At 38.9% G+C, this 16,257-nt stretch overlaps 1 protein-coding gene across 1 annotated transcript; it reads left to right on the forward strand.

Annotated features, from left to right (window-relative positions):
• Positions 1 to 4,839: 4,839 nt before the first annotated feature.
• LOC126377381 (hydroxylysine kinase) lies at positions 4,840 to 13,445 on the forward strand. Its single transcript, XM_050025109.1, has 7 exons — positions 4,840 to 4,934; positions 6,887 to 7,179; positions 8,138 to 8,337; positions 10,214 to 10,333; positions 10,716 to 10,831; positions 11,614 to 11,803; positions 12,308 to 13,445. Exons 2-7 carry the CDS (start codon positions 6,894 to 6,896, stop codon positions 12,512 to 12,514), a joined length of 1,119 nt encoding a protein of 372 aa, XP_049881066.1. The 5' UTR covers positions 4,840 to 4,934; positions 6,887 to 6,893; the 3' UTR covers positions 12,515 to 13,445.
• The last annotated feature ends 2,812 nt before the right edge of the window (positions 13,446 to 16,257 follow it).

Below are 16,257 nucleotides of genomic sequence, written 5' to 3' on the forward strand. Positions count from 1 at the left end.
ACCTATTATTCAGTAGAATAACTTTTCATATCGCCATCTAGTGTCGAATAGCGGTATCATTACAAACGTATTTCACCTAGCACACCAGCTAATTACTTCAGAAAGAATTATATAGATGGCGCAACTTATAGTTCAGTGAATTGTTAATAGATGACGCTATTTGTAGTTCAAAGAAGTGGCAATAGATGGCATTATTATTTTCGTACTAAATTGAGTTGCATACGGGCTTGCACGCATTATCATTGACTTCACAAATGGATAACAAGCACTCCATCATGCTTGTCATCCGGTCATTGACCCGGCTGTGTCAATTTATCAGCTGATGTTTCATGTTTGTGTCTTGGTTTGATTGATGGCTCGAAATTTTCCAAATAAAAATAGCTAGCTTGCTTACTACAAGTTAAGTATCTATTATAAGGATCTGTATTTTAATAACATACATACATACCTAAACTCACGCCTATTTCCCACTGGGGTAAACAGAGACTTATTACTTATCAGTAGTATTTAGGCATAATCGCATTAGGCAAACGTATATGACCGGAAAGAATCGTACCTATAAAAATGAAGGAGGTTTATAAGTGTACGATGCGGCTGAGAATGGGCATAAAATATAATAGTTGTAGGAACCTTACATATTATACAAAAATAGGCACCTATCATACAAAGGTAAGAAGGTAGAATGAGAATATAATTTGTAACAACTGCGATAGGAAGTCCAACCATTTAAACACCATATCGGGAGTCTCATAACCCTGATTTAAACGCGGTAAGAACCCGTTATTATGTGTTTTAGTATGATTCTAGTTCTTTTTTAATCCACCCAGAATATGAATGGAAGTATGTAAATACAAGTAACAAAAATAACTTGTTTTTCCCATGACAGTCACTAGTGATAAAAGTACAAACAAAACAAATACAATGACTTACCAATCAATCATTGCTTATCACAATGATTATCACAAAAACAAGATGGTAGGTTTTTCACTTACCAATTTTCAGATATTCTCGAATTTTCACCGCAAACCTCACTTATTTACTTATACGTCGTAACTTCATAACAGTCATACATTCACGCTCGCAATCTTTCCCCGTTTGTCCGGCCAAGTTGTTAATACCCTCTGAGGTGAACCTGTAACAAGTCACGTCAAAGAACTGTATATGTTTGGATCATAGATGTAATTAATATCAGGTGGTTTGTAATGTGCCTGGTTACTGGCAATAGCTGGCGAAGAAGAGATGTATGTATATACTATACACCTCTACCTACCCCTTGGGGAATACAGGCGTGATGCTATGATACGTTAAATTGTTATGTAAAAATCACTTTGTGATCCCTAGTTTGGTTACCACATTACAGGCACGCGATTGTACAAAAGTGTGTGCCACGTTTTTCGCATCCCCTTTTCATCCCCCCAAGAGGTAATTTTCGGGATATAAACTATCATAATATGCTTTTCCCTAGATCTCAAAGTATCTTCATATCAAATTTGATCTAAACCGGTTCAGCAGTTTATGTTTTTAAACAAAAAAGGCAACCAACAGACAGAGTTTCGCATTTATAAATATTAGTGAGGATTACCTATATTTCAGCTTCACAACAAAGAAACATAAAGAACTTGTTTTTATTCATAATAAAAACAAACATAAACAACTCTAGTAGAAGCTACCTCTGCAATAAACATCAGCTCAGTTGGTGTCGGCCATTTCAATTTTCCACAGACTATAAAATTTGTATGTTATGAAAATCAGCCTTATCAAGATAATCTTCATATGATTTACGTTTACTATGATAGCTAACCACACAATTTGTCGTCTTTTTGTGGTTTTCCATGTAATTAACAAATTACAAATTAAATTAATTAATTAATTGTAAATTAATTTTTTGACGAAACATTTGTGGATTTATGGTTTATTCTTGTTTTTAGTTCCTTTTTGACGAAGCCTGTGGTGGATTTAATGAAGTATTTAGCAAATAATAGTGAATTGAAATAATGTAAATATAATAATGTATATATTATTTATTTTTAGTTTGGTGCAATAAAATGTATTTGTTTTGTATTGTATTGTATAAAGTAATTGAATATGACGTCTAATAAAATATTAACAAATAAATGAATAATCTTTTGTTATTGAAAATCACACCAGAATATCGTCAGCTTTTTTATTCTAATATTTTGAGGAGGGCTTTTTCTGTTCAAAATATGCCATCCTCATACAGCTTACATTGAGTTAGAGCTTAACTTAATAAGGTCATCATCACTAATTTAAGAGCCACGCTCTTGTCGGTGTAGCATGATTGCTACTTTTTTAGGGAAAAAATAGGGCAGCAACTTAATAAGGTACTTGTACCGAATAAGGGCCGGCTCCTAATAAGGATGAGCAAAAACTCACACTTCTCATTTTCAAAACTGCATCAAATTTCCCTCGCAATATTCTAAACCCACCCATAGCCAAAATGCAGTCGCGGTATTTTGGTTGAGCACCGCTAATTTGACAGTAGCTTTGGGTTCGTGTCTAGCAGCTGATTGGAAGACCGTTCTGACGCGCCTTCTTTTGTTTATTTTGGTGAAAATATCTGCGTTTTAGGAGCTCGGTGGCGCGATCAGCGATTGTTGAAGTTAAGCAACTTTCGCAAAGGCCGGTCATAGGATGGGTGACCACAAAAAAAATGTTTTCATCTCGAGCTCCTCCGTGCTTCGGAAGGCACGTTAAGCCGTTGGTCCCGGCTGCATTAGCAGTCGTTAATTACCACCAATCCGCACTGGGCCCGCGTGATGGTTTAAGGCCCGATCTCCCTAACCATCCATAGGGAAGGCCCGTGCCCCAGCAGTGGGGACGTTAATGGGCTGGTGATGATGATGATGACCTGCGTTTTATTTAATCCAGGTAAGGTTTTGTTGAAGAAAACCATATTATTATCCACTTAAGGTATGTATATCACGCGCGAGATCTCTAATGAGATGAGCAGAGACACATCTGGCCACTCTTGGTATATAGTCCTGTGATGACTTCAGTCGACTAAGCTTGCTTCTCTTTACCCCAGACACCATTCTCTCTAGTTCACACCTCATAGGTCGTCTAGGTGAAGACTGTATTATTTATTATGACGTATATCCTAATATAAAGTGTTTCCAAAGTTGTTTGTCTGCCGTCTGTCAACTATACAGTCACGAACATCTGATAGCGACGCAGATCAAGAAGGATCGGTACGCTGATTACGTGTCACCATAGCAACACATAGCAAGTAGTTACTTTCATAAATCGTCGCTTCATAGTGGTAACCATGTGAGCGCCTTATTGAAAAATCACACTCGGTTGTGACCATACATATAAATAGCCTATATACGTCCCACTGCTAGGCACAAGCCTCCTCTCAATCAACCGGAGAGGGTATGGAGCATACTCCACCACGCTGCTCCACTGCGGGTTGGTGGAGGTGTTTTTACGGCTAATAGCCGGGACCAACGGCTTAACGTGCCCTCCGAAGCACGGAATCAACTTACTTTTTCGGACAATCAGGTGATTCAAGCCTGAAAAGTCCTTACCAAACAAAGGACAGTCTCACAAAGTGATTTCGACAATGTCCCCATCGGGAATCGAACCCGGACCTCCAGATCGTGAGCCTAACGCTCTTACCACTAGACCACAGAGGCTGGTTGTGAACAAAACCTTGCAATAAACAAATTATTTAAATCCAGAAGAACTTTGTGGTCTCAAAAAAAATGTCGAGGTTTTGTTGAAGGAAATCTCATCAGAATGTGTTTTTATAAAGGCGCTTACTCGGTTGTCTATAAGGCGACGAATATGGCTTGTTTAAGATAACTTGCTTCACTGTGGCTTTTTAGACTCCCGATTCTAACTTATAACCATTTTTTTACGATATGCTCTGAACAGGCGTGCGTGTATGAAGCGATTGGTGAATGTGGAGGAAGCAAGAGAATTGTTTCAGGATCGAAGGAAATGAAATTCCATAGTCTCTGCTTACGGTCGGTGGGAAATAGGCGTGAGTTTATGTATGTATGTATTACACTTTTAAGAAATAATATCTATTCTACGAGTCTTTTGATGATAAGAATAGTTTTGTAAATGTCCGTTAATTAGTCTGGTCAAAGTTGAACTTTAAACAAGTACGAGATAAACTAAGTAAACTCTTCACTAATTTGCTATAGCAAGAGCTAAGAACAATGCGTCCAGCTGTTATTTACTATAGTATACCTATTTATAACAATCGGGTCGTGTACAGTCATGAGCAAAATAATGTACTCACTTTAGGACTCTGTCGCACTAACATATTTGACATTTAATGAGACTTACAGTTCAATTTGTCAAAAAAGTTAATGTGACATGGTACCAAAGTGTATACATATTAATGCTCGTGACCGTACTAGGTTCAAGATAAATCATGAAATTCTGATTACTAAATAAAAACAGATCTAAAAGTAACGAAAAACATTTAACTTATTTATGAATTTTAATCAAGAAAAATGTAATAATAAGTCCGACATTTTATATTTTTCTATGACGTAACAGTGTGTTTTTTAATACAAATTCCATAGAAATTTTGTGTTTTGACGTTTAGTAAAAAGTGACTGTTTTGATTAGAAGTACTTTCTTTCTTTCTTTCTAGTTCGTCCCTTCCATCAAGTATCATTGCAAATTCCGACGCTTCGATCCTTTACCTACTCACTACTTATACATATATGGTAAAGATTACTGGCGTAAGTTGTTCGTCATCTGTCCATGGCATCTGCAGGCAACCGCTATCACTTGCCATCGCGACACGTAACTCCCCCGTCTCGCTGTATCTCGTTTATCACATACTCCATATAGTTACGCAAGTCGAGTATGTACCGCTGTAGCCTCAGTGTATTCTGAACGTTACTAGTGTACGGTGACCCTTGGAAAGAAAAAAAAGTGCGTTTTTTTATTATGTAAGTAGGTTTTTTTATTTATTTTGTTTATGTATGTTAATTAAATGTTTCTCGTAGGTAAATAATATATGAAAATACTTAGTTACGTTAATAAAATCAAAATATTCTTATGCCGTTTTTATTTGTTTATGAACTTTATGAAAATGAATGAGAAAGAAGATTTAAGCGACTATGTTTTTATTACAGAGTAAACAAATAATTAGTTACATAACAGGTTAACAAAACTCACCATTAGGTGAGATTGTGATGAACGCGAGCCTATGTTATTAAAAAAACTCCACTAACCCTGAACTACTCAATAAACTATCTATAAAAATATCTTATCGTTATTATTATAAAATAATTTAAAAATAAATAAGTTGTCTCGACATATCTACTTGGCCAGGCAAATCTCTAAGACTTTCACTATAACCCGGTAAAATTATTTTCCAAGTATTTTTTTTTACGATTTTCATGAAAATACCACTGACTTTCTCACTCCACTGCAGGCCATACTCCAGCCAAAGAGCATTCTCCACCCCGCTACTCCACTATACTTATCTATAATTACGATTAATTTACATACACACATAAATGTACACTCAGTATCATATCCTCTGCTTACCCCGGTGGGAAATAGGCGTAGAGTAATTTAATTTAAACTATGGGAGTGAAGCGGGCCGGGCGGCGTGTGCGCATCATGTGATGGTAGGATCACAAACTACCGATAGGTGGCGGCACTTGTATATGGCCATAATAAAATATACACATACATAAACTCACGCCTATTTCCCACCGGGGTAAGCAGATACTATGGAATTATATTTGTCATTACAAAGAACACAATGTACAGGAAATAGGAAATATAATATAAAAAAATGCACATCAGGCGTCCTTATTACTCATGCTGCATTTTCTTCCAGGCTACCTTTAGGCACAGGAAAAATAAGTGTGAGTTTTCGTGGTGTGTGTAATTATATTATTGCAATATTCTTTGTGGTAAATAAAGTATATTTACACACTCTCAGGCCGGTTGTCTTAAATTTCGTATCAGGTCCAGAGCCCTCAGCGCTCCCCATTTGTCCGTCGTTGTCGATTAGTCCGGCCAAGTAGTTCATGCCATCTGCGGCAAACCTACTAAGTCACGACAAAAACGCTAACGAGTGATATATTCTATTTTATGAAATATGATCATTTCCAGAAATGGTCGAGCACATCATGAAATGATCAATTAATTCTCGCCACAACACATCTTTCCAATGTTAGTTCTAAATATAGCATCTTGTTAAATTTAATGAGAGTGTCGCCCTTAGCCTAGCAGCCAGTGAACTAAACATACTGTTCACTTATAAATACATTAATTAATACTATAAAGAATACTACGTATTTTCAAACTCTATCCTAGGAACAAAACATGTTATTTGTTATCATCATCATCAATTTAAGAGCCACGCTCTTAGGTTTTCCATTCCAGTCTATCAAAGGCCAATTCCTTGACTTCCCTATAAGACATGACGTTAACCTTTTCTTTAATCTGTTCCATGTAAGCTCTTCTTGGTCTTCCCCTTCCTCTCTTTCCTTCTAGCTTTTGTTCTATGATGTTTTAATAAATTCGTCGTGTCTTATTAGGTGTCCAATCATCTTGCCTCTTCTGTCCTCAATAATTCTCAGTATTTATCTTTTTTCAATACGATCTACTCTGAACCGGCGTGCGTGTATGAAGCGATTGATGAATGTGGAGGAAGCAAGAGAAGTGTGTCAGGATCGAAGCAAATGGAATTCTATAGTCTTTGCTTACCCCGGTGGGAAATAGGCGTGAGTTTATGTATGTATGTATTTATCTTTTTTCCCTTACTCTTACTAGCACTTCCTGATTTGTAACCCTTTCTGTCCAACTTATTCTTTCCATCCTCCTCCAACACCACATTTCAAAGGCATCAAAGGTATTTGCTATAAAATATCATTGTTCACAGACCAACGATGACAGACAGCAAGATCCTCGAGCCAGGCAAGGTGATCCGTCCAGAGATCGACCATGAGGGAGTCAAACTGCTCGCCGAACGCCTCTACGGCATCTCAGTTCTGGAACTGACAGAACTAAACGGTTACGACGACAAGAACTACAAGATCATAGAAGACCCTAACGTCAAGAACCCGCTGATCACCAACCACAGTCCCAATGGCTACGTCTTGAAGATTATGAACTCTATGGACTCGCAGAACGTCGATGTTGTCGAAGCCCAGAACGAGATTATGAATTTCTTGTGTGAGTATGAGTTTACTTCTTCGTTTGTTTCTTCTTCTTCTTCTTCGTTTAGAAGATCTTGACGTAAAACGCCAAATTCGGAAGACTCGACAGAAGCCCTCCTACAACTGTACGTGTAATTCTGCTGGCCAATTATTCTGTGCGCCATGTGGCCGAACCGTCAAATCGAAGTTCGGCTTTGCTAGCCACATTAGAACCTATCATAACAACGACCTGGGATAGACATTTAGGAGTCACCGTCGCAGGACACGGCTTGGACGCGATGATGATGACTTCTTCAAACTGCTGCTGTTAGGACCCACTGTTTTTCATAGTTGACTTGACTTATAGACGGCGATATGGCTCACCACCTACCACGTTGGTCTAACAGAAAGCTCGGTGAGGTGTGGGTGCTTAGTTCATCTTGCGATGGATGTACCTCTGACGGCTCCGATTATGTTTTGTTAGACAGACTGTGTAGTGTCGGTCTAACGTCTGTCGGACGTAATTGGGTAGAAGTACCAAATTCTTTTTTTCGTGTTTGTTAGACAGGTGTAATAATCCAACTTGGACTTCAATATAAGTATGCTTTAAAAATACGATTATGACGAACTACGATTCTTATTAACTGCAATTATGACAAACTGCAGTTGCCACGTATCGTGTTTTATTAATAAACTGTGTTTGTGATTAACAACAATTTTATATACACGCCCTCTCCTGGTTTGAGTGTCTTTTTCCCGGTCTACTGGAAGAGAGTTCTTTCAGAAATAAATTGAACCCTTTGTCTGTTTTGTGTGTAATCAACTTGTTTTTATGTATTTGTTTCTGTGTAAGTACAGTAAATTGTTAAATAAGTAAGTAAATTGCGACAAACTGCGATCGTGACGAACCGAGTTTGTGACAAACTGCGATTGTGACGAACCGAGTTTGTGACAAAGTCTCTACTCCAATTCTTACCAACTCACTCTCTCTCCAGTCACCCGCCACGTGACATGTCCGAAGCCAGTCCGCAACGTGTACGGACACCTGCACTCCATCGAGACCATCAACGGGAAGCAGCACGCAGTGAGGCTGCTGGAGTACGTGCAGGGAGACACCATGAAGGACGCGCCCAAGTCGGAGGCGCTGTTCTACCAGCTGGGGGAGTTTGTTGCTAATCTGGACAATAAGCTTCAGGTAAGATACTATCTCCCAATAGGCTAGTTTCTAACCAGTCAAATCAGTTGCTTTGTACTAAACGTCAAAACATGAAATTACTATGGAGTTTACATGAAAAAGCAAGTTGTGACGTCATAGAAAAGCGTGATAAAATATAGGATTTATTATTCCATTTTTCTTGATTAAAATTCATGTTAAATAGAAAAAAAAATTATCATTGACGTAGGATGGCTAATTCGACTAGGTACCCGCGTTTCACCGAGATTTTATTAGACAAAATGGTAAACTACGTACTCAAGCAGATAATAAATTTGATAAGGTCGGTCATTGATCTGAAAACCCACACGAGAGAAAAGAAGAATACAATTATAATTATGATTTCTATTGAAATTGATACTAGTGCTAGAGTTGGAAGAGGAAGATTTAGTGAAATGATGAACATACCGCAATCAAAATGGGGGTGTTTTAAAAGGCCGAGAAGAGTGCTTTAAATTTCATATATTATCTCATTGAGCATCCGCTCTGAGCCGAAGTTAGCTCCTAACTGGGCATCCTTAGGCCTTTAGCGCTCTCCATTTGTCCGGCCGAGTAGTTGAATGCCATTTTAGGCAAACCGCGAGAGCGATAGTGGTGTTTCAGGATCATAGTAAGTGGAATATCGTGGACCCCAAACGTTTGTCAAAGTATTTTTTGTTCATACGTCGTTGCTTCCGAGTTTTTCCCATGTCTCAGAGAGTTTGAATGTGGAATATTCTACGATTTTCTTGTCATCTGATCATGCATAGAATCAAATGCAGCATACAATAGAATAGCAAAGTTTTACGATAAAATCTATGTGATTCCACTTAGTATTGTTGTGTGTGACAGCAGTAATGGTGCACTGTTCGTATGCTAGTCGTATCATTCATTCACAATGACACTCAAGGTCTAACTGTATCTATTGTTCACGAATTATGTTAGTTTCGTTATGTAACTCTAAATGTGACGCCGTTTTCAGTTATTATGTATTTCCTTTACTGTTAAAATTCGTATGTAAATATTAATATTTTGGAGATAAACCTAAGATTTGGGTTGGTTTTGAAGTAATTCAAATTCAAAAATATCTTTATTCAGCAGGTAACGTAGCAAACACTTCGATTTTTACATAACGAACGTTTCATCCGCCTAAACCTACTGCAGCTCCTCACAACCTGTATAGCCGGGGAAAAGAAGCAAGAAAAACCTCGGCTCAAAGCTTTAGTTGGTACGATCTTTAAAAAAATATATATGTCGCGAGATAGAGAAAGGTAGAGGTATATTATGTATGTTCTGAGTGCAATAGAGATAAAAGAGTTATGTATTGTATATAGTTTGGAGAAACGTTAGAACAGGGACATCTTTAGTTTCATTATGGGTTCGTTTTAGAAAATAAATACTATGTATGTCACAGTCCGTTTGGTCTAATCTACGTCTCCGATTAACAACCATCAAGATTAAAAACATCAATTAGCTAATAATGACAATGAACAATGACCTTTTTACTTCGAACTATTTGGCAGTATGGAATAGGTAGTTAAAGTACTTTAAGTAATTAAAGTCCACGCAAAATCGGTCGGTGGGGGTCGCTGCGTCAGAAGGAACATCATTTTCACCGTGGAGCTTTTTAAATCCGACTCTTAAGTCTTCGATCGACAGTTTTAGATGAATATTCCTTGTAGAGCAGTGCATGTATAGTCCATGCGTATGACCGGCGCACAATCCACTAAACCATGAAAGTGCCTACTCAAACGTTCCCGAATTAAAATGTCTATAAAACTGCTACGATTCTGTCACACTCACACCACTTGCTTCGTCTATTCATCAAAGTCAAGGACCATCCAGAGACAGAATCCAAAACTTTCCTTGCTGTTTTCAGAACTTCAACCACTCTGGGCTGGTCTCGAGGGAACACATCTGGATGCTGAGCAAGGTGCCCGACCTGGACAAGTTCAAGTACGTCATCAAGGATGGGGAGAAGCTGGACCTCGCTGAGGAGGTGAGTGGAAGAATAAGATATGGTACTGATTTGATCATTAATATGTTTCTGTGCTGGAGTGGAAAGGAATAAAAAACATTGCTGACTTCTCTTCTTGGGAATGTCGTACAAAGTGACAGAGAGTTTGAATCCTTTTTTAATATGTTGGCCTATTACATGAGCGATGGGCTTGTCATGGATATCGGTTTCAATAGGGATTGTAAGTTGTCTTCTGTCTACTTGTGGCTGTGCCTACCCCTTTAGGAATTATAATACGACGTATTAAGATGCCAATTCCGCAGGCTATTCCAGTTGCTTGTATTCAAGGTTGAAGAGAACAGCCAAAAATTATAAAAATCTTGGAAAGAATAAAGGTAGTTTTAATTGTGAACTACGTTGGCAGGTAATAGAAGAGTTCAAGTACGCCGTGGTGCCCCAATTCGAAGAATTGGAGAAGGGTGTGATCCACGGAGACGTGAACGAGATGAACGTGATCGTGGAACGCAAGCCTGGCGGCGGGTATGTTCATTAGTACTATTCGTCTCTCGTACAGGTTGTGGGAAATCAATAAACCAACAAGTAGCTGACCTCACTAACACATTGTTGGAAGGTATACGCGGATATTATTATAATTAAAACACATAATACCGGGTTCTTACCACGTTATTATCAGTGATATGAGACTCCCTATATTTCAACACTCCCGTCCTGTGATCATGGCACTTGCAGCACTGTTGAAATACCGGGGGTTTCATATCCCTGATAATAATGCGGTAACAATTCGGTATTAGTAACTTCGGTTCAATTCGGTTTAGTAACTGTTTTTTTGGTGACTCCTGCTCACCATAGTAAGGATTATGGTCTTGAGTCATATCTGTTTGCACCGTCTTTTATAATATCAGTATATTTCGCATAGCAACTTTTATATCTTATCTTATGAGGTTGATGAATGCTCATCTTCTGTTTATTCCGTAACTGCTAATATGAGATGTTTATTTTCCCCTATCTAGTATCTATTTTATTTATATCTACTTATTTCGGCCGATGTTGGGATAACCTTGATAATTCTTTAAAATATATTTTTGAGGGTAGAGCGTCGATTATTGTAAGCAAGTCAAAATCCAGCATTGATTTAGGCCCATCATTCATCGTCCCGGTCGTTACATGAACCATGTTAGGGGCTGTTGGCAGCTCTATATTAACCCTGACGTCAGGGTTGATGAGGTTGGTCATTGATCTCATAATATCAAAAAATCATATATCATACATCTTTCTTATTTTACTCACATTTACTCTTCCAGCTCGTCAGAATACCGCATAGCTGGCATCATCGACTTCGGTGACATCCAGTACTCCTACTACGTGTTCGAGCTGGCTATCACGATGACTTACATGATGCTGATGACGGGTGACCCTCGCACCGGCGGTTACGTACTGGCTGGTTACACTGTCAATAGACGCCTGCCTGACCACGAGTACCGGCTACTGAAGGTACAGTAGCAAAAATGTCGTGAACGTTATCATACATCGCTATATGTTTAAATCTACCGCGTGAAACGCTGTTCAATGAGAGCGGAGACGTGCGGAATCGACAAACTGAGAGAAGACGTTCTATCGCTCTCTCCCTCGGTTGGTTACTGTATATTTCCATATGACTCCGATCTGCTCAGCTTTAGTACAGTAAGCGTATTGTATGCCCATTGCCCTGAACATGAGATAAATTTCGCCACTTATATTTTGAATGCAGGTTTGACTCCCGATGTATGTGGTAACGGCAATTTTTGGACAAAGATTTCGGATCAAAGATTTTACAGTCAATGTCTTCTACATCAGATATTTTGCTACAATAGATAACTCATCATGTCGTCCAAAACGTATTAGGCGCCGGCGACACCTAAATATTATCCCGGATCGTTTTTGTGGTGGGCTCTGATGTGGCTAAGGATCTAAGGCTAAGGAGGAGGAGGATGTTAACACATGACATCACCTTTCCAGACACTGATCTCTTCGCGTCTAGTCCAGAGTTTGATCTTGGGGGCGTACACCCTCGAACAAGACCCGAAGAACACCTATGTAAGTTCCACTGAGAAGGCGAACGGTTGGGAACTGCTGAAGAAGATCCGGAAGACCAAGCCCAGCGCTGAGGAGATCGACCCCACTGATTGGAAGACCATCGCCAATGATTACCTGACAAGAAGCTAGAGGGATCGGAAGAATGTGTTACTCCTGTGAGCTAACTGCAGGTAGACTTTGCAGGGACCTCTCAGTTGCGTGTTTATTCATTTTCTACATAGCGTTAAACTTAACGTCACATCCATGTTAGAGTTACGACTGTGATTCTTGATTAATGATTCTTCTTCTATCGTTATTTTGAGAGGTTCACAACCTTCAAAACGACGATGGTCGACCTCATCAGCCCTCATCACCATCAACCCTGATGACTATTGAGCCGCGAAAGGCCCCTGACGTTCATGTAACGACTACATACGTATATACTTCAGTAGCCGAAACCAATGGCTTAACGCCAGATCAGGGGGGTTAAAATGGCCACATTGAAGCAATTCATCTAAGAAAGCAAAATTGCTTTATGACATTTGCGCATATAAAAGTAAGTGCGCAATGCAAATAGCAATATTGCTTTCTTAGATGAATTGCTTCTATGTGGCCATTTTAACCTCCCTGACAGTCATGAGATTTCAGCTGCAATTCTCTTAATAAGAAGTGTCTTTTTAATTCGCATGCTATGTAGTTATGTGAAACTTATAATTGTATTCAATCTAAAGTAATTAATTAAGTAGTTATTTTGTCAATTAAGAATTAAATATGTACAGTATTACGAGAATATTATGTACGGTCACGAGTACTAATATGTATACACTTCGAAACCATGTCACATTAACTTTTTTGACAAATTACACCGTAAGTCTCATTAAATGTCAAATATGATAGTGCGACAGGGTTCTAAAGTGGGTACATGATATTGCTCATGACTGTACCTATAATATTTTTTTAGATTTTCGTAGGTGTTAGTAAGTTCGAAAAGTCAAATTATTGATATAATTGTATTTTGAAAATTATATTTATCAGTATTGACTGTAAAGTTTAATATTTAATTAAAAGTAAAGACTGTGTATGATCTGTTTTCTTTTTGAAGTAGGTCCCTTGTAAAAAGAAACTCACAGTTAACTCTCTACCGGAGTAGGTACTTCTTAGAAAATGATGGTGCAGATCAAGGGCTTCGACTAACAACCATACGCTGTTTTTTTGGATTGATAGCATTCGCTGCGTCAGCGGTGAAGGAACCCATCCCGAGAAATGCGTTTCGGAGGTGACTTAGCCTGTATTGGGCTGGTTTTCCCTTCGGGTTGGAAGGTCAGGCCTGACAAATCTTTAGAGGGGTAAGCGGACCTCGTGAGAAACGCGATAACGCTAGGAAGATGATGAGCATTCGCTGCGCCTCAATAGGTATAATTATGTATTTTTTCTTGATATATGGTTACTGTGCCGTGGGGGTTGGTGGTTATTCTGAGTATATATTCTGAAGAATAATAATTCATAATTCTTAACAAGTAGGTGTGTTATTTCGATTACTAGATAGTACTTTTTATAAAGTATTTTTTATAGATACCTAGTTAAATGAAAACGCCACAAAAACGACAGACGGTCAGTATTTGGAGACTGAAACGGGTTCCTGCACCACAAATCAGGTTCAGGTAATAGTTAATTCGTAGGTACCTGTACCTGTAAGTATTGAACCATTTGATTATAAGAACACTAAATATCAAGTAACGCCATCTAGTTAAGAATTACTGAAAGTACTTAGTAGCGCGATTATAAACGCCGATCGTTGCTTCAGCAAGCTCAACGTATTATAAGTATTTAAAAATCACAATAGATGGCGTCATGAGCCCTAGAAATCTGTTTGTAAAAAATCGATAAATTAAATGCATTTTTATTAAGAAAATGGAAGGAAATCATCGTGAGGAAATTATCATTCCCGCTATGTTTGAGACCCATATAAGTAGATAATAGGGGGCGAACCTATTGCCATCAACCGGGCACAATTCCTGGAAACCACATGATATCAGTTAATTTATGATCGGAAAGTCGGATGCAATGGTTTAAAAAAAGCCCGAGCTGGGATTCGATACCGGGGCATTCCTATCACTACATACTAACGTAATATACATAAATAGCTTATATACGTTCCCCTGCTGGGCACAGGTCTCCCCTCAACAAACCGGTAGGGTTATATTATAGAGCACACCCCACGACGCTGTTCCACTGACGAGTTGGTGGAGGCATTTCGACTTAACGTGCCTTCCGAACTTCCGAACCACAGAATCATGTTATTTTTTCTGACAACCAGGTGATTCACCTTACAATATCTTAGCCAAACAAAGGTCAGTCTCACAAAGTGACTTTCCAGTCTTCTTCTTGTCGTGTCGATGGCGTTTAAATTGTTTCGGCCCAGTATTTTGCCACCCGGACAGGATTTTTGGTGGCATTTATCAGTTTCTCTCGCGTACAGGTATCAGGGCACGCGGGGTAAGATGTTAGATGAGCCATAGTCTGTGGCGTAACACCACACACGCAGCTGAGGTCCGACATACGCACACAGACAGTGTCCCCATGGGGAATCATCATCATCATCAGCCGTATGACGCCCACTGCTGGGCATAGGCCTCCCCCAAGGATCTCCACGACGATCGGTCCTGCGCTGCCCGCATCCAGCGGGAATCATATCTATGCTCTATTCGCTATCACGGAGGCTGTTATACCAACATAACATGTTATGTATGTTCACTAACATAACATGAAATTCATGACAATAGTTTTTGTGCAATAAAAATACAATTATCGACAAACTGCATTGACCTCGTATATAAACAAATAGACTACCAATCTCTGTAAAAAACGTCTGCAGCGAATCTTGTCACTAAACGACGGCGTGGCAAGATCGAATTTAGTCGATATTGCTCTTTATTTTATAACCATAACATCATGATTTGAGGGAACGAACTAATGTATGCGTATTTACAACACGGTTCGGACCCTTTTTTAGAAAAGAACCTAAGCGACTGTGTCTTTTTGTTTATAGTATGCCAATGGCAAGCCATCATGCCTATTACGTCGGGCTCAGACCAATATGGCGTTACGGCTAACATAAGACCCTACAGGACTATCTACAATCTAAATGCTTACAAACGGTCCTGTGCTACTCGATATATCATTTATAATACTCTAACTGGATCGCTAAAACAGTTAGGTATACAGGGTGCTAGTGACATCGTAATGAATACTCAGGGGGATGATTCAGGCCATGATTCTGAGTTAATATCAAGTGGAATTTTCCGTCGAAAAAGTATGGAACTGAAAATAATTAAAAAAAACACGAACATTTTCATGGATTTTTTGACAGGTAATTCCTTAAAGTTTTCGTTACGATGTCACTAATACCCTGTATATACCTATAGTGACATTCTGATGTGATTCAATTTTCAATACATGTAAGAAAGTCAGACCAGTTTGTACCTGCATCATAGAATAAAGAATAATACATACTACGTATAGAACGGCAACTCTCCGCTCCCCACCAGCGGCTGAGCTAGGTTTACCTCACCCCTCTCGGTCTTGCTTTAGTATTCAGCCCTGTCGACGATTTTTTGAATCCCCCCTCCGGTTAATTGAGGGGAGGCCTGTGCCCAGCAGTGGGACGTATATAGGCAGTTTATGCAGTGGACTTATTAAGCATATAAAGTTTCAAACGCATAGCTATTATACTTTAAATTTTATTGATATGCAAAAAACTCGATTTTGACAGTCACTGACTGACTAACGATCATCAGCGCTTATCGCTTTCGCAGCAGCGTCGATTAATTCTTTCTAAGATTCCTTTTTGTTCTCTCTGAGTGGGGCAATGTGGTGGGATGCTCTATACTCCG

This window comes from Pectinophora gossypiella, chromosome 23, assembly GCF_024362695.1.
Source record: "Pectinophora gossypiella chromosome 23, ilPecGoss1.1, whole genome shotgun sequence".
In the NCBI taxonomy this organism is placed as follows: Eukaryota; Metazoa; Arthropoda; class Insecta; order Lepidoptera; family Gelechiidae; genus Pectinophora; species Pectinophora gossypiella.

Excerpts from the sequence above, each read along its gene's own strand:
- LOC126377381 (XM_050025109.1), top strand. The coding sequence starts at position 6,894 with ATGACAGACAGCAAGATCCTCGAGCCAGGCAAGGTGATCCGTCCAGAG. Across the intron at positions 7,180-8,137 it reads CGAGATTATGAATTTCTTGT|TCACCCGCCACGTGACATGT; the intron begins GTGAGTATGAGT and ends CTCTCTCTCCAG. Across the intron at positions 11,804-12,307 it reads ACGAGTACCGGCTACTGAAG|ACACTGATCTCTTCGCGTCT; the intron begins GTACAGTAGCAA and ends TCACCTTTCCAG.